Source organism: Bubalus kerabau, chromosome 15 (assembly GCF_029407905.1).
Source record: "Bubalus kerabau isolate K-KA32 ecotype Philippines breed swamp buffalo chromosome 15, PCC_UOA_SB_1v2, whole genome shotgun sequence".
NCBI lineage: Eukaryota > Metazoa > Chordata > Mammalia > Artiodactyla > Bovidae > Bubalus > Bubalus kerabau.
Window position 1 is genome coordinate 21,527,421 of NC_073638.1, and position 23,665 is coordinate 21,551,085.

General features: G+C 43.8%; 1 protein-coding gene across 1 annotated transcript; it reads right to left on the reverse strand.

Annotated features, from left to right (window-relative positions):
• Positions 1-13,347: 13,347 nt before the first annotated feature.
• Positions 13,348-22,249, reverse strand: POU2AF1 (POU class 2 homeobox associating factor 1). Its single transcript, XM_055548174.1, has 5 exons — positions 21,927-22,249; positions 17,457-17,619; positions 16,918-16,960; positions 16,568-16,833; positions 13,348-13,662 (listed from the first exon to the last, which is right to left on the reverse strand). Exons 1-5 carry the CDS (start codon positions 22,247-22,249, stop codon positions 13,348-13,350), a joined length of 1,110 nt encoding a protein of 369 aa, XP_055404149.1.
• Between the last annotated feature and the right edge of the window lie 1,416 nt (positions 22,250-23,665).

The window sequence follows — 23,665 nt, forward strand, 5'->3', positions numbered from 1 at the left end:
TTTAATGCAATCCCAATTATAATTTCACTTGGTTTTTTTTAGGAATTTATAAGATGATTCTAAAGTTTACATGGAAATGAAATGGACCCATAATATTCAAAGCAATCTTGAAAAAAGGAAAACAAAGTTGGAGAACTTACATATTTGATTTCAAGAGTTTCTATAAAGCTATATTAATTAAAACAGTGTGGTAGTGGTGCAAGAATAGATAAAAAAATATCAACGGATCAGAAAAGAAAATCCTGAAATGGAATCACACTTACATAGTCACTTAGTTTCAACAAAAACATAAGAGAAATCCAACGGAGAAAGGAAATGCTTTTCAACAAATCATATTAGAAAAACTGAATGCTCATGTAAGGGGAAAAAAAACTTTAACTCCTATATCATACCCACCCCCCATACACAGACACAAAATGGGTCTTAGGTTTCAATGTAAAACATAAAACTATATGAAAACATGTAAGAAAACAGGGTAATATCTGCATAACTTATGGGGTGGAGGGCAAGAAGCCAAGAATTTCTTAGATAGAAATAAACACCCATAAAAGAAAAGATTTTCTTGGGCTCCAAATTTTCTTGGGATCCAAAATCACTGAGAATAGTGATTGCAGCCAAGAAATTTAATGACACTTGCTCCGTGGAAGAAAATCTGTGACAAACCTAGACAGAGTATTCAAAAGCAAAGACATCACTTTGCTGACAAAGGCCCATAGAGTTAAAGCTATGGTTTTTCAAGCAGTCATGTATGGATGTAAGAGGTGGACCATAAGGAAAGCTGAGTGCCAAAGAATTGATGCTTTTTTTTTTTATTTTATTTTTAAACTTTACATAATTGTATTAGTTTTGCCAAATATCAAAATGAATCCGCCACAGGTATACATGTGAATTGATGCTTTTGAACTATGGTGTTGGAGAAGACTCTTGGGAGTCCCTTGGACATTAAGGAGATCAAACCAGCCAATCCTAAAGGAAATAAACCCTGAATACTCATTGGAAGGACTGATGCTAAAGATGAAGCTCCCCCAATATTTGGCCACCTGATGTGAAGAGCCAACTCATTGGAAAAGACTCTGATGCTGGGAAAGATTGAGGGCAGGAAGAGAAGAGGGCAACAGAGGATGAGATGGTTGGATGGCATCACTGACTCAATGAAAATGAGTCAAACTCAATGAGTCAAACAAACTCCAGGAGATAGTGAAGAATAGGGAAGTCTGGAATATTGCAGTCCATGGGATTCATAAAGAATCAGCCTTGACTTAGCAACTGAACAACAAAAGAAAAGAATAATGAATTGTACTGCATCAGTTTAAAAGTTTATCCTCATCAAAAGATACTATTAGAAAAATGATAGGCAACCTTCAACTTGAAGAAAATATTCACAAAACATATAACTAACAAATGAATTATATTCACAATATATCAAGAACTCCTATAACTCAATAAAAAGAAGACAATTTACCCTATTAAAATGTGCAAAAAATTCAAACAGACATTTTACAAAGGAAGATGAATGATCAATAAATAAGTGTAGAACAAAGTGTCCAACATCGTTAGTCATCAAAGTAATGCAAATTAAAACCAAAATGATATAGACCAAATGTTGGCAAGGCAGTAGAGGAACTGGAACTCTCATATGTTGTTGGTAGATGTGTAAAATGGTATAACCACTCTGGAAAAAGATTTATCAGCTTTCTTATAAAATTAAACATGTATCTACCATATGATCCAGTGATTTTATTCTTAGGTATTTACCCAAGAGAAATAAAAATGTATGTACACACACACAAAACAACTTGTACAAGAATGTTTTTAGCAACTGTATCCATAATAACTTCAAACTGGAAACAGCCCAGGTGTCAATCAATAAGAAAATGGACAAGCAAACTACAGTAGATATTCTTGCAAGGGAATATTCAGTTTTACTCAGCAATAAAAAAGAACAAACTACCTATATATGCACAATACAGATTAATATAAAAATATTATACAGAGCAAAGCAACATTTACATAAGAGAATGTTCACTATGTCATTCAATTCATGTTAATTCTACAACCAGCAACTCTGACTAATCTGTGGAAAAAAGAAAAATGATGGTTGCCTTTAAGGAGATAGGCACGGAGATTGACTAAGAAGGAGTATGAGAAAATTTTGGGGTTGATAGTAATTTTCTGCATCTTGATGAGAGTTATGCAGGTGAACTAATTTAATAGTATCCTTAAGATGTATCTGTTTCACCTTATGCAAATTTGATCTCACAATTGAAAAAAAAAAGCCCTAATCTAATATTCATTTCATCTATGCATCCTAAAATATCTAGGGATTATTATGCCCATATCAGCAACTCACTTTGAAATCTATCTAAATAAAGACATATTAAAGGATAAACAGTGGGTGAGTAAATGAACCAGACTGATTTGTGGTAGAATATTAATTGTAGAATCTTAGGTAGTAAGTATATAGATGTTCACTGTACAATTCTTTAAATTTCTGTATGTGTTTGAACATTTGCATAACAAAATGATGAGTAGGAAAAAAGTAACACTCATGTGAAAGATCAAAACTCTCCCTCGTGACCTCAGGATATAAGCTTGAGAAATTCAGCCTCGGGTAGACATGCTCTCACCACTGCATAATGACCCATCAGCCCACCTGTGCCATGCATTGGTTATCCAACACCCAGACTTCTAAGAAACCGAGGTTATTCACCGCACTGAACGTTCCCAGAAAAAGAAAACACAGTAAGTCATTACTATTTGCAACAAGTGAAAGTCACTCAGTCGTGTCTGACTCTTTGCGACCCCATGGACTGTATGTTCATGGAATTCTCCAGGCCAGAATACTGGAGTGGGTAGCCTTTCCCTTCTCCAGGGGATCTTCCCAGCCCAGGGATCAAACCCAGGTCTCCGGCATTGTGGGAAGATTGTTTACCAGCTGAGCTACAAGGGAAGCTACTATTCTCAACAAGTGTACATTCTAATCTTTAAAACTGTGGTTACTAGTGTGGTAAAGCTTATAACAACAACATCATTTATATTTTTAAAAATAGCACTTTTATTTCAGACCTAAAACTGATGAAAAAAAAAAAATGACAGCTGTAAAAAGGAAGGTAAATTATTTTCAACCAGGAGATTCTATTTCAACATCAGCTATATGATAACTAATTTGCCTCTAAATTTTGTTTCTATAAAGTGTTTCTATAAAACCTGTGAGATGCTTTTAAATTTTAAAAGTTTAAGGTGTAGAACCTTCTAACCTTCTACTTAAGAGGAACCAACATTTCTGGAGGGCTTTTGAAATGTCAGAAGTTACTGTAGGCTCTTTAATTATATTATCACATATATTATCCCCATTCAAGCAGAGTTTTGTCTGCGCCAAACTATTCTTTCTTTCACTATGCTCCACCGCCTCATATGAGACAACGACTTTTGATACATGAGACTGTGATTCCATTTCAAAAGCATACCTAATCAACCCTCGGACGTGAAAACACCAGCAAATATACAGTGGTCTGAGCTAGTCGCTGTAAGTTGGTGCTGAGTCACTGTGGTGGCCAGACAAGTTCTGCTCAAAAGCCCCTTCAGCATCACGAGGATGTCTGGTCTGCCTTCTTGCCTTCAAGTACATAGACCAGAGTCACTGTTCCCAGGGGTGAACAGGAACGAAGGCTGCAACTCAGAAAACTCTCTATCCTGACTTACTTCCCCAGGCACAAACACAGCACACATCTAGACTAAGGTCTGCCGTGGTACTAAGGCATTTTTAGTACATCTTAGCCTCAAAGCCCTTACTGGTTTGGATAGAAAGAATTAGGCTATTTCTTCTTTTTAATAAGAAGGCTTACATATTTCTGTTCAAAAAGGGGAACATGACTATGTAAATCAAAGTCTTTTGGGAAAACAAACGAAAATCCCTTTCAGAAACACGTGAACTACCTATTTCAAATAATCTCTGTAAAAACATCATACTAATCATCTCCTTCCTCCGAAAGTCATTTTTTTTATTTTATTTTATTTTATTTTATTTTATTTTTAAACCTGAAACACTGTATTAGTTTTGCCAAACATCAAAACGAATCCGCCACAGGTATACATGTGCTCCCCATCCTGAACCCTTAACAAATACTTTAAAAGAACTGAATTTTGTTGAAATATTAATGCATTTTATTTCAGCCCTTTAAATCTTCCAATTTGTGTTAAGTATGTCAGGTAACAAAGTGTCCTGGCACCAGGTCTGGACAGAGTAGTTACTCACTATGATACTGCAGGTCATGAAAAGAAATAGATACATTTGGTCTCATCCCCAGTCTTTGTCTCAAATCAGAAACCGAAGGATCATTAGCTAGTAGAATTCTTGGTGTTCTTAGACCTAGTACTGACTTAGAACCCGTGACAGAGCTCTTCAGACTAGAGTCAGTGTTGTTGACTGTACGACAAAATGATTAAAAGGAAGAGCATCAGATAAGGTGGGCCACTTACTGACTGTGTGAACTGGGACAGATTACTTAGCTGCTTTCAATCTGTCTCTTCCTCCTATGAATGGGAATTAAAATTGTATAGTCTTATTTGTCTTTTGTGAGGATTAAGTGAGATGGCAGTAACATTTCATTAGTAAAGGTGGGACAGCTAAAGACCTGTGTATAGATCTACCACCCCAACTGGTTTCACTGTCCTGCACCCTTCCACTTGTCCTAACTCTGAGCTTCTTGTGGTCAGGGCTATGCCTGACTTTTCCTTGAATTCCCCAAGTACCCGGCACACCATTGCTATTGCACCTGGTAAATGAAACAAGGCTCTCCAGTCTCATTTACCCACAGTTGGTGACAACCTTCCTTAGACTCCTGGCTCCTAGTCCTCCAGCTCTCTGAGGCCCTCCGGGCATCAAGGTCTTTCTCCACTGAAATACATAGAATCTAAGATAGCAAATAAGGACACTGGTCAAGGCTTAGTTTTATTGGAAAAAGCAAATTTCTCGCTCCTACAAGGCTCATGCTTTAATGTTTTGTTCAGTTTGAACATCACAAAGTCCTCTGCTCAGGGAGGCTCCTGAGTCGACCGCACCATAAGCTTATCTGGGGTACTCTACCATAGCTATTGGCCCCATCGTATTTTCAGCTGGCCCAGGAGGCTCCATATTGAATACATCAATCCGTTACTGAGGTTTAACAGCACACAGGTGAGACAAAGGGAGCAGATTCTAACATCCTGCTCTTTGCTTTACATTTCGTTTTTGCATTTGCTTGTGGAAACTACACATATTGAAAGAAAATTCTCATGCTGTCAGATAATGGGCATCTAAAATGACTTTAGCTGCTATCTCTCAACGAAACATATCCACTCTACAGGTTTTATAGAGTGATTGCTAAGACCACTAGTCTTCCACCCTCTGATGAAGAGATGGTACAGTACTATACCCCTGCCTGGCTTGGTAGGAAAACAATACTAATTGAATAGAACAGCATCTCTTTCTGACTGAAGTCAGTCAGAAAGAGATGCTGTTCTATTTCATTAGGGATGAATTGAGAGATTGGATTTGATGGATATACACTATTGACACTATGTATAAAATAGAATATAATGGGTACCTAGTGTAGAGCACAGGGAACTCTACTCAGTGCTCTGTGCTCAGTGCTCCCATTCTACTAAATGAGAGGGAAATCCAAAAAAGAGGGGATATATGTATGTGAAAAGCTGATTCATTTTGCTGTACAGTAGAAACTAACATAGCATTGTAAAGCAACTCTACTATACTCCAATAAAAATTTAATTTAGAAAAAACAAAACAAAATAGTACACATCAATTCTATGTATCACACACAAGTTGCTGAAATCTCTTGCCAGTTTTCAGACAGCCATCCCTAAACGACTGACATTGGAGGGTAGATGAGCAGTGGTTCTGGGCTTGGGTTCCATGTGGAAATCACCTGAGAGCTTTAAAATCCCTGATGCCCAGTTCTCACTCCCAGCAATTCTGCTTAGTTGGCCTAAGGCTTGGTCTGGACACAGGAAAGGAATTTTTCAAGACATCCCAAGTGATTCTAATGTGCAATCTAGGCTGAGACCCCTATTAAGAGTTTCCTATCTGATTGAATTGGGTAAAAGAAGCCATCACCCTGACCTTAGGGATAATGTGCCTTCTCTTAAGACTTTCCCAAAAGAGTTGACATTGACTTATTAGTATGGGTGTTGCTTTAAGACCAGGTTGGATAAAGAAAACCTTTTGTGAGAACTTGATTTTAGTTTTGAGACAGTATGTAACATGTGGCGTGTGGGTGCTCAGTTGTGTTCAACTCTTTGCGACCCCATGGACTATAACCTGCCAGGCTCCTCTGTCCATGGGAATTTCCAGGCAATAATACTGAAGTGGGTTGCCATTTCCTACTCCAGGGGATCTTCCCAACCCAAGAATTGAAGCTGCATTTCTTGCATCTCTTGCATTGGCATGTGGATTCTTTGCCATGTGCACCACCTGGGAAGCCCAAATGTAATACTCATCTCATGCTTGTCTCAGATGAGAAACCCCAGGATCATTCCCTGTAGAATCCATGGTGTTCCTACATCAAGTACTGACTTAGAACCCCTTATGACAGGGTTTTTAAGGCCAGCATCCTTCATGTGGTCCCCAGAGGAGCTTTTACCAAGAATCTCAATCACAAGCTGTGAAGTGGGGTACATGAAACCTAAGGATCACATGAGACAATCCATTGGTGTGCAGACGAAAATCTACTAATTTATAAGAGAAAAAAAAACAGAGAAAGAAAAAATTAATATCTACTTGTATTTAATATGTGGACTGAGGTGATGAAAGTTCCCAATTTACTCCAGACTAAAGGATTTCCTGGAACACAGGACTAAATCCAGGAAGGTCCCAGGCAACCAGGACAAATTGGTCACCTAACATGGACTAATGCTGGTCCCCCGACTTGGATATGTGTGACTGATGGCTCTGAAAGTATGCCTAGGGGCAAGCAGAAGTTACACACAGGAGGAAGGATGATGGTGACGCCCTCACTCAGCTTATTCATTTCCACCATTCAGCAACCTTTGAAGTTTACAGAGTGATTATCAGTGTGATTAATTTTATAAGTACAACAGTTTTAAAGGATACAATCTTTATAGTGATATGAGATTCTTCCACCACAAAGAGAATTACTGATTATCTCATGGCAGAAAATCCCAAAGAATTGTCAAACTTAAAAATAAATTACTATTATTTTTTTAAAATACAATAACACTAAATTTCTGATCTTTTTGGTTGATAAATTGACTGTCCAAAATATGCTACCTGCAAATTAAAAAAAAAAAAACTTAGCTTAAAAGTTTAAACACAATTTGCATTTAATCCAGACCATCAGGGTATAAATGATATTTTAATACTGCTTTTAGAAATTCAGTAACAGAAAACTTTATAATGTGAGGTCTAGGGGATGTTTAGGAATGATTCCACCATTAATGTGATATTATTGCTAACAACAATTAAGTTGAATGTGTCACCTGTATCTTTACACATTTTTTTAAAAGTAGAAATGGAAATTTTTAGTCTATTTAAAATTTTCCAAATAAAGAGTTTGAGGGTTTTTACTCAATGTGTTAAATAATAAAAAGTCAACATCTTCAATGAGTTTGCAAGACTAGTTGACATCAACTAAGATGAAATTTAATAGCCAAATTTTAAAATAAAGCCTAAACACATGAAAAGATGCTCAGCATCACTCATTATTAGAGAAATACAAATCAAAACCAAATGAGGTATCATCTCACACCAGTCAGAATGACCACCATCAAGAAGTCTACAAACAATAAATGCTGGAGAGGGTGTGGAGAAAAGGGAACCCTCTTTCTGGTGGTGGGAATGCAAACTAGTACAACCACTATGGAGAACAGTGTGGAGATTCCTTAAAAAACTTGGAATAGAACTACCATATGATCCAGCCACCCCACTGCTGGGCATACACTCCAAGGAAATCAAAACTGAAAAAGACACATGTACCCCAATGTTCATTGCAGCAGTTTACAATAGCTAGGACATGGAAGCAACGCAGATGTCTATCAGTAGATGAATGGATAAGGAAGTTGTGGTACATATACACAATGGAATATTACTCAGTTATAAAAAAAGAATGCATTGGAGTCAGTTCTAATGAGGTAGATGAAATTGGAGCCTATTATACAGAATGAAGTAAGTCAGAAAGAGAAACACCAATACAGTACATCAATGAATATATATGGAATTTAGAAAGACAGTAAAGATGATCCTATATGAAAGTCACCAAAAGAGACACAGATGTAAAGAACAGACTTTTGGACTATGTGAGAGAAGGGGAGGGTGGGATGATTTGAGACAATAGCATTGAAACATGTATATTACCATACGTAAAATAGATGATCAGTGCAAGTTTGATGCATGAAGCAGGGCACTCAAAGCTGGTGCTCTGAGACAATCCAGAGGGATGGGGTGAGGAGGGAAGTGGGAAGGGGATTCAGGATGGGGGGACACATGTGCACCTGTGGGTGATCCATGTTGATGTATGGCAAAAACCACCACAATACTGTAAAGAAATTATCCTCCAATTAAAATGAATTAATTCGATTTTTAAAAATGGAATATATGATAAAATTGTCTTGCAAAATTGATTTTGAAATGAGATCTGTAATTTATTTAGCATAGCCAAGTATATACTATTTTAACTTGGATTTAAATATCTTTGTATGGTATCTTTTTCAGCTATGATATCTATTCAAAAGGTACTGAAATAAACTGAACTTAGACCCAGATCTTCAAGTTTGTACATTACAAAGACTTTTAAAAGCAATTCAGTTCAGTTCAGTCGGTCAGTCATGTCCGACTCTTTGCGACCCCATGAATCACGGCACTCCAGGCCTCCCTGTCCATTACCAACTCCCAGAGTTCACCCAGACTCACATCCATCGAGTCAGTAATGCCATCCAGCCATCTCATCCTCTGTCGTCCCCTTCTGCTCCTGCCCGCAATCCCTCCCAGCATCAGAGTCTTTTCCAATGAGTCAACTCTTCACATGAGGTGGCCAAAGTACTGGAGTTTCAGCTTTAGCATCATTCCTTCTTAGACTCGGAGAAGGCAATGGCACCCTACTCCAGTACTCTTGCCTGGAAAATCCCATGGATGGAGGAGTCTGGTAGGCTGCAGTCCATGGGGTCGCTGAGGGTCGGACATGACTGAGCGACTTCACTTTCACTTTTCACTTTCATGCATTGGAGAAGGAAATGGCAACCCACTCCAGTGTTCTTGCCTGGAGAATCCCAGGGACGGGGGAGCCTGGTGGGCTGCCTTCTATGGGGTCACACAGAGTCGGACACGACTGAAGTGACTTAGCAGCAGTAGCTTCTTAGACATATTCAATAATATTTCTCCCTCTAAATATTATTTATAGTAAATGAGGTCCAAAGTACCTTTATATCATTAATAAATAAAAGCTAAAAATTATCTATTTTATACTTATCTCATCTTTTAAATTTCTATTTTTGGCATTACCAAGCTAGAAAACCTTTTTTTCAAAGCAGAAATCTGTAATAATTCATGATGCTGTGTATTCCAGAGTTGGCACTTGTTAAAAACGTTCAGTGAATGAATGAATCCCTCTTGCAGTGTTCATTAATGTTGACACTTATAGGACTTTTTAAGTTGAATAGTATTCCATTGTATTTATATGCATTTTATTTATCCATTGAGGACATTATGCTAAGTGAAATAAGCCAGTTACAGAAGGAAAATACTGCATGATTCCATATACTTATATGAAATATTTAAAATAATCAAACTCTTAAAAGTAAAGAATAGAGTGGAGTTTGTCAGTGCCTAAGAGGAGTGGGGAAAGAGGAGTTGCTAATCAATGGGGATAAAGTTTTAGTTATGCAAGATGAATAAGTTCTAGAGATCTGATGTACCACATCAAGCCTACAGATAACAACGCTATGTTGTAGACTTCAAAATGTGTTGAAGATAGAGACCCTTGAAATGGGAATGCTATCAGCCTGTTGTCTCACAAGGCTTGCCAACTTGTGTTTTATTTTAAATAAAGGTTGCAATATTTTATTGTCAAAAATGCTTTGAGGATAAATCTAAGTGTTCTTACCAAAATTTAAAAATTTTAAACCCTCTCACAGTAGTCATAGCTGTACTTGGAAAAAACTTACAAATAGTTTAGGAACACCAATTTATGAAAGTTCCTACCCAACATTCAAAAAAAAAAACAAAACCCTGAGAAACATCACTAAAGGAGAATCTATTATAATCAATTGCAATCTTCCATTCAGTATTTCCTAAATGGAATGGAATGATCTCCCAAGTTAACTAAATTCAATGAGGAATTATTGATTGCCTCATATTGGAAGTAAGTTTGTAAAAAATAAGTTATCTATGATGTCTGATTTCAAAAATTCAAGTTTAGCTCGAGAATATGTCTTCAAACTTCCACTTACATGTGGGTACAAAATAATGTTTGGAGAATGTGAGTCACTTGGCCGTGCAATTTCATGATTTTGCGTATGTCCGGCCTCTTCATCTTATCACATATTCATCTTCTCCTTGATCCCTATTTTCACGTTGAAAGTGGACACCCTTGTGAATCAGAATCCTGTAAAGCGCCGATCTATACAAAACTAGTCTCTCTCTTCATGTTGTAGTGCAAGCGGTTCACCCTTCGTCACATAAAGGGCGAGTGAGGGCTGCGAAGTGTTTTTAAAAGGTCTTCCCCTTCAGTTGCGCCTTAGTAAATCTAGAGAAAAAAGCCTCAAATCCCTTTCCTTCCAGGTCTTTTTTCTGGATTATGATCTACATGAAGAAAAAAAAAAGAAGACAGTGATGGTGATAATCTAAAGTGAGGCAAATAACAGATGTATTTTTGTCCCCCCAAACTGGAAATAAGGGACACAGCAGAATAAAGTAGATCATTAAAAAAAAAAAAAAAAGACAATCACCCCAGTAAATAATACCAATGAAGACAGTGAGCTCAGAAATTCTCAGTAACTCAGAAAATCACCAGGAAAGGCGACCCCTTCAAAATGTGACTCATGCCAAGGACTGGTGTTAGAGGAGGCTGGCTGGCTTCTAGAGATCCCATTTCATTGTGATGTCTGGTCCTAAGAAGAGATTAGCCTCCTTTGGGCATAGCACTTGGCACCATGTCACATGTCCCTGGGTTCTGATCGGTGGACTCTAAGAACCTGCTGTGGAAGTGCCAGGGGCTGATTTATCCCTGGACACCCAGCATCATGAGCAGGTACTCATGTACGACAGATAAGAGGAAGAGTGATAGGGTTAAAAAGAGTTGCTTCTTTTTCTCAGAGCCCTGCTCTTCCGGACACCAAGCCTCCTGGCTTTGCATGTTTTGCTTGGAAGAACTGGGCTGCAAGCAGAGTGGGGCTACACTTATCTTCCCTGGCAGCTGGTCACGTTGCAAAGTCAACAAGACTAGTATAAGCTCCTTCCTTGAACGACACTGCCTGACATGGAACTGCAAGCTAAGGGGATTCATCTGATAAGAAATAAAACACTTCAGCACAGAAAAGTCTGAGCAAATCTTTATTGAAAATGTGTCCATCTTAACAGAAAACCTCAGGAAGAAACTTAGATGGATGGTTACAACCAAGGTATCTGACTTCAAGAAAAGAAGAAAAAAAAAAAAAAAAACCACGTCTTAAATCTTAGCAAATATGTCAAGTATTCTATTTTATTTCTTTGCTAGTTATGCTGACTTAAACTCCCAAATAGAGGCTGCTTCTGCACCTTCTCAAAGCTTCCAATAGTAAGTGGGAAAATCTTGCATAGTGTTTTTTATAGGAAACAAGGGCTTTTGATCAAACAGGCCCGAGACTCCCTTCTCTCTTGCCTACTCACACCACTGCCGACAAAGATGGAAATTTGTTATCTAAAATGCTATTTTAACCTTTTAAGTCTAAAAAAGATTAAGTCTGAATAAAACAATTCAAGATATCTGTTTTGGGGACTTTAGGCAGATACCAGAAAGTTAAGTCAAAAATAAACCCAAAGCAGAAAATAATCCCAAAAAAAAAAGGCAATTTTTCTCTAAAATGTTATTTAAAATGGTAAATCTATGTCATTCCCCAGAAGAGTCCACTACTTCTATATGGAGTCCTCCAAATAATGCTAGTTTCCCACGAATACGGCCATTGTGGGGAGATGAGCACTCTGGTAGCCACTGCGTTGGGCCCCTGCAAATCTGATGTTTCTCCAGCAAAAAAATAAAAACAAAAAATGGAAATGAAACCTGGCGGTCCTTCTGACTGAGGCTCTAGAAGCCCCAGGAAGGATGGTGCTTGGCGGGGAGGTGTTGACTCCACCTAAGGGTGGTCTGTGGAAGTCAAGAGGCACATTGGCCAGTGATGCCACCAGTCACCATGGTCTCAGTGGATCTTGGCCTGCACTCAGCCCCGCCGGGTCTGAACATGGAAAGGCATATAGATCATTCTGTTTACGAAAGCTCAGCTCTCCGTGCAAGTATCCTCAAGGAGAGCAGCAAAACTATCTATTAAAGCTATATTTTTCTCAACTGCATTCCCCTTCTTTATAACCAAGTAATTAAAGCAAACCATTCCTCAGTCCTTCTGCTCTCCCCTGACCCCACGCCCTCCCCCAAGTACACACTCTAAATCCCCATCCCTCCTCTGTCCATCCCACCCACCCCACTGGTCCAGCCCCTACCCACTCTGATGTTCCTTCCCACCCCCCACCCTCCACCCATCACCTCACTGAGCCCCAGGCCTTGAGACCCTACTGCCTAGACTGTAGAGCTAGCCAAAGCTGAGAACAGCAGACAAAGGAGCAATTGTGGGAACTGACACTCAAGGCCTCCGGCGTTGGTTCAGCCCTTGGAGATGCTGGCAGGGCTGGTCTTCTCACAGGGCACCCCGTCCATCTCAAAATGGCAAAGCACGGGACGTCACTGCCTGCAGACGGCTCAGTGGGGCTGCTGCTACTGTGAAGCAGGGGGCACTGGAGAAAAGGGCCTTCTCCAGGAAGGGAATGTGACACAAGTGAAAACCCTGGGCCACAGAAATTAGGCAACATCTGGCGTCAAATCTTATCTTTAAAATCCCTAATTCCTTCCCAAAAGGGAACCAAAATGGAAAAAGAAAGAAGAAAGGGCGAGTGAGAGACGGGGAGAGAGGGAAGGAGGGAGAGAGGGTGGGAGAAAGTCTGGTTTGCAATTCTAGTTTGCGGTAGAAAGTGTAGTTATGAAATGGCAACTTCAAGCAGAAATGAATCTGAGGGTTTGATCCCAGGCTCATTTTTAAATCCCAGTTTCAGGGAACAGGGTGCTGAACAGGAGGCTCTGGTGGGCGCCGGCCCTAAAAGCCTTCCACGGACAGCGTGTGGTTGAGCGCGTAGGTGTCGCTATCTTCTTCCTCCAAAAGCAGCTTGTCGATGGTCAGGGAACCGATGGCTCTCCTGGGGTCCTCGGCGTCCGGGAGGACTGGCTCGGGGATGGAGATCGGGAGCTGGACAAACTGGGGCCCAGGCAGGGCTGGGGCTGGAGGTTGGTACTGCAGGGTGGAGGTGGGCAGCGTGGACAGCGGCTGAGGCCACGGGAAGTAGGTGAGGGGGGCCTGGTGCTCGGGCCCCTCCAGCGGGGGCCCCACGGTGGGCGCGGCAGCACTCCTCGTCTGTGATGGGGGAGACACAGGGTGGTTAGCAGCCCCGGGTACCCACTGCTCACCTCGGTTCTTGTGGGGATCTCTGTTTGCCTCACCTCAGCCCTGTCCTGCCATCTCACTCCAGAGGGCTCTGCCTTCCCCTGCACAAAGTCTCCCCCAAGGGAGAAGCCAGACAAACTTCCACATCCCTTTCCCTGTCACTCACTAGGTATATGCCCTCTCATACTTCCCCACCTGAAGCCTCTGTTTTCTGATCTGTAAAACAGATTACCCAAAGGACTGACATCACTGGGCTGAGAAAAGAACAGATGCTTTTCCAGATTTCATTGAATATAAAATGCACCCAGATTTCAGAGATATCAAAATATGTGTGCAGGGGTGACATGCATCTTAAATTTAATGATAAAACAGCATATTAAACAATAAGCCCATCACACGGCATAGCAGCTGTATTGCCAAGTGGCCACTGCTGTGCCTAGACACAAAGACCGTCCTGGCTCCACACAGCAGGTTTGGGATTCTAAGGACCCCTTGAGCTCAGCTCCACTAGCCTCCCATTACCTCATCCTCTGCTGCTGCTTAACTGGGCCCCGTGTGCCCTTTCCAGGGACCTCCAAAGGTCAGGGCCATTCTCCCAGGCACTCTGTAAACAGTATCTTTCACCTGCATGGCAGCCATCCTACAAATCCCAGCTCAAGCTGCCAAAACCAGGGCCTGGATGCCACTGATAAGGAAGGAGGTAGGAGAGGACTGTCTTTGCATGGAATGATGTTCGTGTGAGAGGCCTAAACCTCCCCCATCACCCTCTGTTCCCTGCCACATTTCCTCCAGTGGCCACTGTGTCTTGAGAACAAACTATTAGAGTCATTAGTACTGTGTGTTCAGTCATGTCCGACTCTTTGTGGCCAACCAGGTTCCTCTGTCCATGGAATTATCCAGGCAAGAATAATGAAGCAGGTTCCCATTTCCTACTCCAGGGGATCTTACCTACCTGGGGATCAAACCCACGTCTCTTGTGTCTCCTGCATTGGTAGGCAGATTCTTTACCACTGGGGAAGAGCTTATTTCAATCTTTTGGGACCTTGCTGCAATGCATATTCTGGTACAGGAGGTCTGATCAGACCTGGATTCTGCATGTCTAATAGGATCCCAGGTGATGCCAATGCAGCTGGTTCAAGGACCACAGTTTGAGTAGCAAGGCTTTAGGGTATTTTTCTATAGAATAATAGAGCCGGAAAGGGTCTCAGAGGACTTGCAGCCTCCCAACAAAGCCTTATCACTTCTAGTATTTAAAAAATTCAAATGGAAATCCTACATAAACCTGGGCATTTCAACTCCCACCGCAGGTATCTTGGCTCAGGGATAGAATTACATCAACCCATCATACAGGTCTTATCTCCTGCAAATCAGGAGTGGAAATTGTTAGCTCTAACCAGCTTTGATGAGTTAATTTACAAAATGGCAAGACAAATAAATTATTTCTTAATAAATATGGTTTGTTTGATACACAGAACTTTTCAAAGCAAGAGGTGGGATTGATGAAAAGGATAAATAATGAAAGGAATTCCTGGTCCTGAAATGGTTGGGAACCACTGTGTCCACCACTCCCCACCCCCACCCCAGGCCTCCGATATGGAAATGAGCTGCCTGGGATGGGTGTTGAATGAACTGCTTCCCATCCACCATCATTCAGGTCCTACCACTGGTTTGCTGAGCAGCGGGTGGGCATGGAGGCGGAGGGGTCCTGCAACCCAGGCCTGGATGGTGCTTGAAGGGGAGGAGCTTCAAGATGACATTGGACCTTGAGGTAAACAGATGGGCTTGGGGGACCAAAGCAAGCTCCATCATCATGGGTGGGCTCTGCAGTGACTCATGAGAGCCTCGCTCTGCCTCCCACAGCCTCCCTTGGACCGGTGCTGGATATGGCTGTAACCACTGGTCTTTTCCCCTCTGAACACCTGGGGGCTTCCCATTCCTTTGGTTAAACAGGCACCATTCACATAAAACTATTTCTCTTCCTTCCTCCATTCCTAGAGGAGCAAACCCTTCCCTATCCAGCACTTGAAGATAGCACTTGGTTAATGCTGTTGGTCAACTTTGAGGCAATCATAATAACTTGTATCTATTGAGTGGTTTCTGTATTCTGGAAACCAGGCTGAGCCCAGGAAGTGTTCTAAGCAGTCTAAGTGCATCAGGCCATCGCTCATGACATCAACCCTTTCGTTAGTATTCCCATTTTACAGATGAGAACATTGAGATTCAGACCATTAAATCACTGTGCTTGGGGTCACATAGCTAGTGAATGAAGGGGCAGAGTGTCAGAAGATCTGACACCAGAGGTGGAACTCAAAAAATTACCCTGCAGGTGGGTCTCTCTCCATCAAAAGTACAGTTCTCTGAAAAGTTGTGTCATGTGTTGCTCAGCCTAGAAATTCTCTGAAAAATCCCATTATTGGGTGAATAATCACCCCCTAAATCATCTGAGTAGAAAGGAAAGGCTGGCTCTGGCAAGAGACTCCATGCAAACATCACCTGGTTCCCCATTCAGGAAAACTGAGACCCATCCCTGAGACTCAGCATATCTGAGGCAGCAGGGGAGATAGGGCAGACCAGCAGGCAGGTGGCCTCCCTGGACCATTCAGCCAATAATGGGGTTTGTAAGAAAATTCATAGGCTGAGCAACATGTGATACAACTTTTGAGAAAACCATACTTTTGGTGGAGTGAGAACCACCTACAGGGTAGTTTTTTGAGTTCTGCCTCTAGTGTCAGATCGCCTTAAGCCCCGCCCTGGAGGACAGGGTGGGCTTAGATGACCTGATTATCCTGGGCAACAAGAGCAAGGAAGGTCAGGGGCAGGAAATCAGCCCAGGTTCTACAAGGGCGCCATCCATAAACGCCTTCCTGTGACGTACCGTGACGTTGGTGATGAGCGGCTGGGAGGCATAGGTCAGCACCGAGGAGGGCCCCACGACCGTGTAGCTGGGGCATACAGGCTGCACGTACATGTCAGCCGAGTAGGGGCAGCTGACAGCCTCGTGGGACACGTACTCCGTGTAGGGCGTCCAAGGGGCCAGGGGCTGGAGGGCGGCCGGGGCGGGCTGCGAGAGCCAGCCCGCACACAGGGCCCCCTCCTCCGTCACTGTGGAGGCAGAGACCTCCATGTCAAGGCAGGAAGGACCTGTGGGAAGGAGGAAGTTACAGAGCTGCACCTGACACCCAGACGAGGGGCTGGGAGGAAGCCAGGGCCGAGGGGAGCTCTTACCCACTGTGGTGTAGGTCGCCAGGGGCTGGTGGGGCAGCACCACCTAGAGGGGGGAAGGAAGATGGGGTGCAGGGTTCAGCCACCTCCAGCGAGCCGTCTGCAGGAAGCTCGCCCAGAGGGTCCCAGGGCAGGAGAGGAGCGGGTGGAGGGCAAGAACCCCCCTCGTTAGAACAAGCACCTGCCCCACGACCCAACCAGCACCACTTATACTTTCCAAGGGGTGGGTGTTTCCCTTGAGCAAGAAGGCTGTGCACTTAGGGAATCAGTCTCACCCTGTCCCAGGGGGACCCTCAAATCCTATCAGGACGTGTGAGACACCTGCTGCTCAAGTGGGATTCCTCACCCCACTTCAAGTGACTCAACTTCTTCTGCCCTGGCCCGATCTCCAGCAGCCACACCTCTGCGATGTGTGGTCCTGATGCCCTCACTGAGGATCCCATGGAGCAAGGACATACACCCCGCCTGACCCCCTTGGACCACTCCCCACTCCCTACACACACAGACACACACACACACTCCGATCACAGCAGCCCCCTCACCGCCGTCGGTGTCACCGATGCCCCACTGCTGGCATGGCCCCGTTTCCTCCGCAGCAGCTCCTTCACCGGCTCCTTCACACGCACGCCCTGGTACGGCCGGGGTGGGGCCGGGGCTTGCTCTGGAGCTGTGGCTGCAAAGAGAGCATCACTGGTACTCGTCTCCCTGTGCAGACAGTCCCCAGCCCAAGGTGCCCGCTCTCCTCCAGGGTCTGCCTGCTCACCTAAGCTGTGCTTGAAGGTGCGGGACCACACATCCTGACTTCCTAGGACATTCCTCCCAGGGTTAGCACTCCTCCTGCCCCAAACCTTCTAGGCTCCCCTCCACCCAGAAGATTCAGGCTCGAGCACTGCAGCGTGATCTCAACCCAATTCCCCCATCTTTTTGTACACTAAACACCACGTGGAGCCTGGTGGTGGCCAGAAGCTCTGTCTAGACTCCTCCTCTCCACCGTCTGTGAAGGTCTCCCCTCCTCATCTCTACCAGTGATCTCCCAGGGTCAGGAGTCCCTCTCACTTTTCTCAACCTCTTGAGATTCTTCCTGACCCAAGACTACTGCTACAACCCTCCTCGCTGACCACCGGGGCCCACAGACTTTGCTTCATCCTACAACCTCTTCAACACTTCCAGACAGGTTAGAATTCATCATAGAGGGCAGCAGAGGATGGCATAAGAGCAGAGACTCTGAGTCAGATGCCACAGGCCTCAAAACTTGCCTCTGACACTTTCTAGCTGTGTGATCCTGGGTGAGTCACAGCCACATCTCTCTGTGCCTCTTAACTGGCAATTTCTTATCAAAGGAGTACCATTAAGGAGTCCCTGACACAGTAAATGGGAAGCATAATACAGGCTTCCCAGGTGTCGCAGTGGGAAAGAATCCACCTGCCAATGCAGGAGACACAAGAAACGCAGGTTCAATCCCCGGGCCAGGAAGCTGCCCTGGAGAAGGAAATGGCAACCCCCTTCAGTATTCTTGCCTGGAAAACTCCATGGACAGAGGAGCCTGGCAGGTTATATAGTCCATGGGGCTGCAAAGAGTCAGACACGACTGAGAGACTGAGCATACACACACGCACACATAGTACATGCTTAGTATAAAATCAGAGACAGAATTAGGGGCTTCCCTGGTGGCTCAAATGGTTAAGAATCTGCCTGCAATGCAGGAGACCCAGGTTCAATCCCAGGGTCGGGAAGAAGCCCTGGAGAAGGGAATGGCAACCCACTTCAGTGTTCTTGCCTGAAGAATTCTATGGTCAGAGGAGCCTCGGTGGGCTACAGCCCATGGTGTTACTAAGAGTTGGACACGACTGAGCGACTGAACACTTTCACTTTCACAGAATTCAAATACAAGCATTCAAATAAATCTGTAGTCTGCTATGTAATAATTAGTAATCCCTTTTTAGCTATAAATTTCTTATGCCCCTAGCTAGACTATAAACTTCCCAAGGTGAAATAGTATACCTTATTTCTCCTTATCTTCCCAAGTAGCATGTCCATAATAAACTTAATAAGTTATTGATTGATTAATTGGTTGGATGGTTTCTCATCCAACCAATTAATGTGCTGCCAGCTCATTTTCCCTTCATCTTTCCTGGACATTCAGAATGGGCTGCAGTGAGTGCTTCCCAGGTTTTCTGTGGCCCCTAGGACAAATAACCAAAGGTCACCCATATGCCTGGGGCCAGAGAGTGTCCAGCTTCATCTCTCAGAGAAGGTTCCCTCTGCCTTTTGTCATCAAGGCCAGGAAACTGAAGCACCATGGGCTGGAACACGGGGCTTTCCCCGACCAGGAGAGCAAGTCCAAAGCATCTATGGCTGGCAGTGACAGTCTGCCCTTCCAAATGGAAGCCTGGCGCCTTGGACCCCTGGAGGTCAGACCTGGGTCAGCCCAGAAAGACAAGCAGCACTGGGCCTTCAGCTCACATGGTATCACTGATAAGGGCCTAGGGACCTGGGCTCTGAATCAAAAGCGCGAAAGCCCAGATATCTATTAAAACCGGATCCGCAGTGCTACCCTAACCGAACTTTGCTCAGTAAATACACAGCTGATAACACCCCAAGCCAGACCAGCACCAGACCTCCATCCCTGCTCCAGACACAGCATGGCCAGGGCTGGAAGCCCAGGCAGAGAAGCAGGGGAAAGAGGGAAGGGGTGTCCAAGAGCTGCAGGAATACATACAAGTCAGAGGACCCCAGACTCAGATACATTCACAGGGGCTTCCTAACCTGGCCAAGTAAGCCGAAGTGACTGGGGAGTGATACGAATCACAGATGCCCAGATCCTGCTCCCGAACAGTCTGATTCTGGGCATTTGATGTGGGTTTACGAATCTGTATTTATAAATATCACTCAGGTGATTCTGAAGCTCTGCTGGGATTAGAATCACTGCTAATTCATCCCTGATTTCCCTTTAACATCCCAAGAAGAGATTAATTATCTTCTTTCTAACATCCCCTGTCATAACAAGGGATCCTTACTGATACTCACTTATTCTTTCAAATATTTCTGGATGCTGGGAACACAGCACTGAGCAAGATAGATGTGGCCACTGCCCACACGCATCTTACAGTCTAGTGGGACAGATGAATGATAAAGCAGTTATAACTTGTGAAATTCAGGCTGAAGCAGGAGTGTGTAGCAGAGAAAGCCAGCCTGGGACCTGCACCCTGGGACGCCTGTGCACAATCATCTTTGTTTAAGCAGCAGTGACCACAGACTTAAGAGCCTAAGATACCTGGGCTATTAGTTTCTGGTGGAAAGGTCTCAGTTGACTTACATCCCGAGCCTCAATTTCCTCATCTGTAGAATGGGGCTAATAGTTCCTGTCTCACATGGTTCTTGTGAGGATTAACTGAAATAATACACGGGAAGCTTCCAAAGCCATGTCTAGCATGTGGTCAACGTTCAACACATGTTATTATCCTTCCTCCTCCCCACCCACGTCCACCTTCCTCTCTAGAGTGCTACTGTCAGAAAGCTCTTCCTCCTACTCGACCTGCCTCATGGTGAAAAGCAGCGTTTTCCCATGCATTACTTTCTAATGAAACTCACAATTCATGATCCATTTAAAGCTTTCTCATGGACAGAATGAGGATCATAATGGTTTGTATTTGGTAAGGTAACTTGAGAAATATGTAAATGCTTAATATAGAGCTTACACTGAGAAAGTGTTAAATAAGTGTGAGCTAATACCATCATTCAGAGAAGGCAATGGCACCCCACTCCAGTACTCTTGCCTGGCAAATCCCATGGATGGAGGAGCCTGGTGGGCTGCAGTCCAGGGTGTCGCTAAGAGTCGGACACGACTGAGCAACTTCACTTTCACTTTCATGCATTGGAGAAGGAAATGGCAACCTACTCCAGTGTTCTTGTCTGGAGAATCCCAGGGACGGGGGAGCCTGATGGGCTGCCGTCTATGGGGTCGCACAGAGTCGGACACGACTGAAGCAACTTAGCAGCAGCAGCAATACCATCACTGATATCTGTAGCAGGGTCCCCTCCCAGCAACTGAAGACAGAATCCAGGTGCCCTATAGAGTCGGAACAAACATTCCATTCCTTCAGCTATTTCTTTTTTTTGGATTCCAAGAAAGAGTGAGAACATTAGAATAATTTATTGCAAACTAAATTAACACGAGAGAAGTGGGGAAAATAATAGGCAGAAAGCAGCAGGCACTGGCTGGTGATTTTTAAAAAATAGCCAAACTTTATTATTAATGTTTGAATTACCATATGTTGATTGTGATTTCCTCCCATAGTATCAAACATCAGTATATAAATAAAAATTAAATCTAGATTTGCAAAGAGCTTTGTGTTAAGACAGCCATAAAAAGCAGCCACTGTGAACCCATGTTCTGATTGCCTTTGTGCTTCTTCTCAGTGATCAACAACTCACTGAGGACAGGGCTCATGAATTTTAACCTCTCTCTGAAGTGCTTCAAGATGTGGCAAAATAGGAATATTGTTCGTGTTTGTCCCCTCTGAGCAGAGCTAGTTTGTTTCCGTTTGTAGTTAATGATGACCTCTACAACTGATTAAGAGTGATTCCCATGCTGTTTCCTTCAGCTACTTCTTAATGACGTGTTTTGAGTCCTTCTAACCTTCCTTCTGTCTGCATCACTCCAGCACAAGTTCTGCCACTTCCCCTTATGAAGATGCCAGCGGTGACCGCAGGCCCCAGGTGTGGCCTGACACGGGGTGGGGGCGGGGGGGCTGCCCTCCCGCACTCTGACCTCCCATTCTCAGGGTTACTCACAGCAGATTGGTTCACACCCATATCACTCAACCTACACTGGTCTCTGGTTGAGTTTCTAGCTATTCTTAGGCAGACAGTGCGGCCTGAGGCCTTGTGCATTCGGGAGAAACTTGAGGGATACAGTTATTTGGGGGTCTGATCACTGTGGTCACACTCTTCATTCAGCTGGGGCACAAGAAGGGTGCAATCTCCCACGCACACACCTCAGACAGGTGTACCGTTCAGCCCCTGCTGATCTGCTGATACATTTCTTGGGAAGGGCCAGGGGGACTCCGGATCCCACTGCCTCCCCGGAAGTGGACACAGGGACCGCCAGGCTGCAAAGCAGCCACCTGGGCACTTTCCGCTTCCTGGCAAGTGAGAGCTTCCTGCCTCCTGTTGGTTTTGAATCAATGAACAAAGAGGGCTTGGGGAGCTGCTGTGAGCAGAGGTCATCATACTCTGAGGTCTGGACTTCCTCGGAACCCACAGTGTCAACAGGTGTGCCCTGGGACAACACCATCTGGAGAGCAGTTTCGAGGTCCCCACCTTTTCCAGTCATGAAACTCCCACAGCTCCCAAGGACCTCCTGGCTGTCCACCCAGGAGTCCCCAAGCACTGCCAAGGAATTCTGTCACTGCTGTCAGGGGAGCAGGCAAGAGGGAGGGTGCTTCTGACAGTGTCTTTGCAAAGTGCCCGTGAAATATCAGAATCCGAAGCCTCAAGACAATTCCCATAGGACCCCAATGGCCCAAGTGTATTTGCAAGGTGGAAAACCTGCAGTTGGCATCTTTCACACCAACCTTTGTGAAGCAGCAATAACCATCTATAATTCCACAGTAAACTCTGGACTCCCTACTGCCACTAGCATGAGAAATGAGCCCACAAACAGAAATTTGGAAGAGGAAAATAAGTTTGTCTGAAGTCATGATTGCTTTGCCTTGGCTCTCCTGGATCCCTCAATAAAATAACTAAAGAAAATTTTAAGATTATCAAAATAATTTCCTCAGATAATAAGACTAAATAAAAGAAGAGCCAAGGAATGTAGAACCGGAGATCAAAATAACACACAAGCAGAGATGAAAGTCCAAATTCCCAAAGTGGAGTTGACCAGAGATTTTCACAGCCCCCAATCGAATTGCAGGTACAGGTAACACTCTCTCAAAATCTAAGTTTTCTCACCATTTATCCTGTGGTTTGAAGACCCTTTACGTCTCTTGGGGGTATCCACATGTCCAGCACTGAGAAAACTCTTTCCACCTAAACATAAGCCTCTTGACTCTCATGGGGAATCTCCAGTTTTAGTCTGAGAAGTTCAGCCATATTATCTTTCCACCACTACAAGTGAGTAGGCAATGTTGTTTGGGAGAAAAACAAAAATCATTTACAGAAAAACCTATGAATTTGGCCCCACTGAGGGCTTCCCTTTTCCAAAATGAGCAACGAAAAAATCTGAAGGTATAAAAAGTCAGCAGAGGCTATTTCAGTTCCCCCTGCCACATACCCGGACATGCTCCACATCACAAAAATAAGAGTCCTGCAGCTGCTGTTCCACTGGAAAGCACAGACCATGACAGAGTCAAGCCCAAGGGTCACCTGAGAGAGCACTCTGGCTGCATGTGGGCCCTGGGCTTGCTTTGCACCAAGCTTCGGGAACATAGGATTCTACTGATTTAAATAAACATGGCCCTTGGTTCCTTGATGAGGTATAATAAACATCACCAAGGAAACATGCAAAATTGCCAGCACTTGTTTATTTAATGACCCCATGCAAACCATGTTCACACCACAGTAAGAAAGCTACAACTAAAGAGGTCCCAGTGAAGCCAACACCCAGGCATCTCCTAGGGCAGCTTTAAGAGAGCCCTCTTCAGGCAGGAGGTACCTAGAACAGCCCCCAAGATATTCTTGAAAGAATGCTCTTCTCCCAGCCATTGTCCGCTCACAGATCTCCCATGAGCCAACGGGGCCAGGCCGT

Bases quoted from the DNA above. Each gene is read 5' to 3' on its own strand.
- POU2AF1 (XM_055548174.1), bottom strand. From the start codon at position 22,249: ATGACTGGAAAAGGTGGGGACCTCGAAACTGCTCTCCAGATGGTGTTG. The intron at 17,620-21,926 runs GTACACCTGTCT...CTGTCTGCACAG, and splicing joins AGATCAGCAGGGGCTGAACG to GGAGACGAGTACCAGTGATG. The intron at 13,663-16,567 runs GTACGTCACAGG...CCCCCATCACAG, and splicing joins CGCTCATCACCAACGTCACG to ACGAGGAGTGCTGCCGCGCC.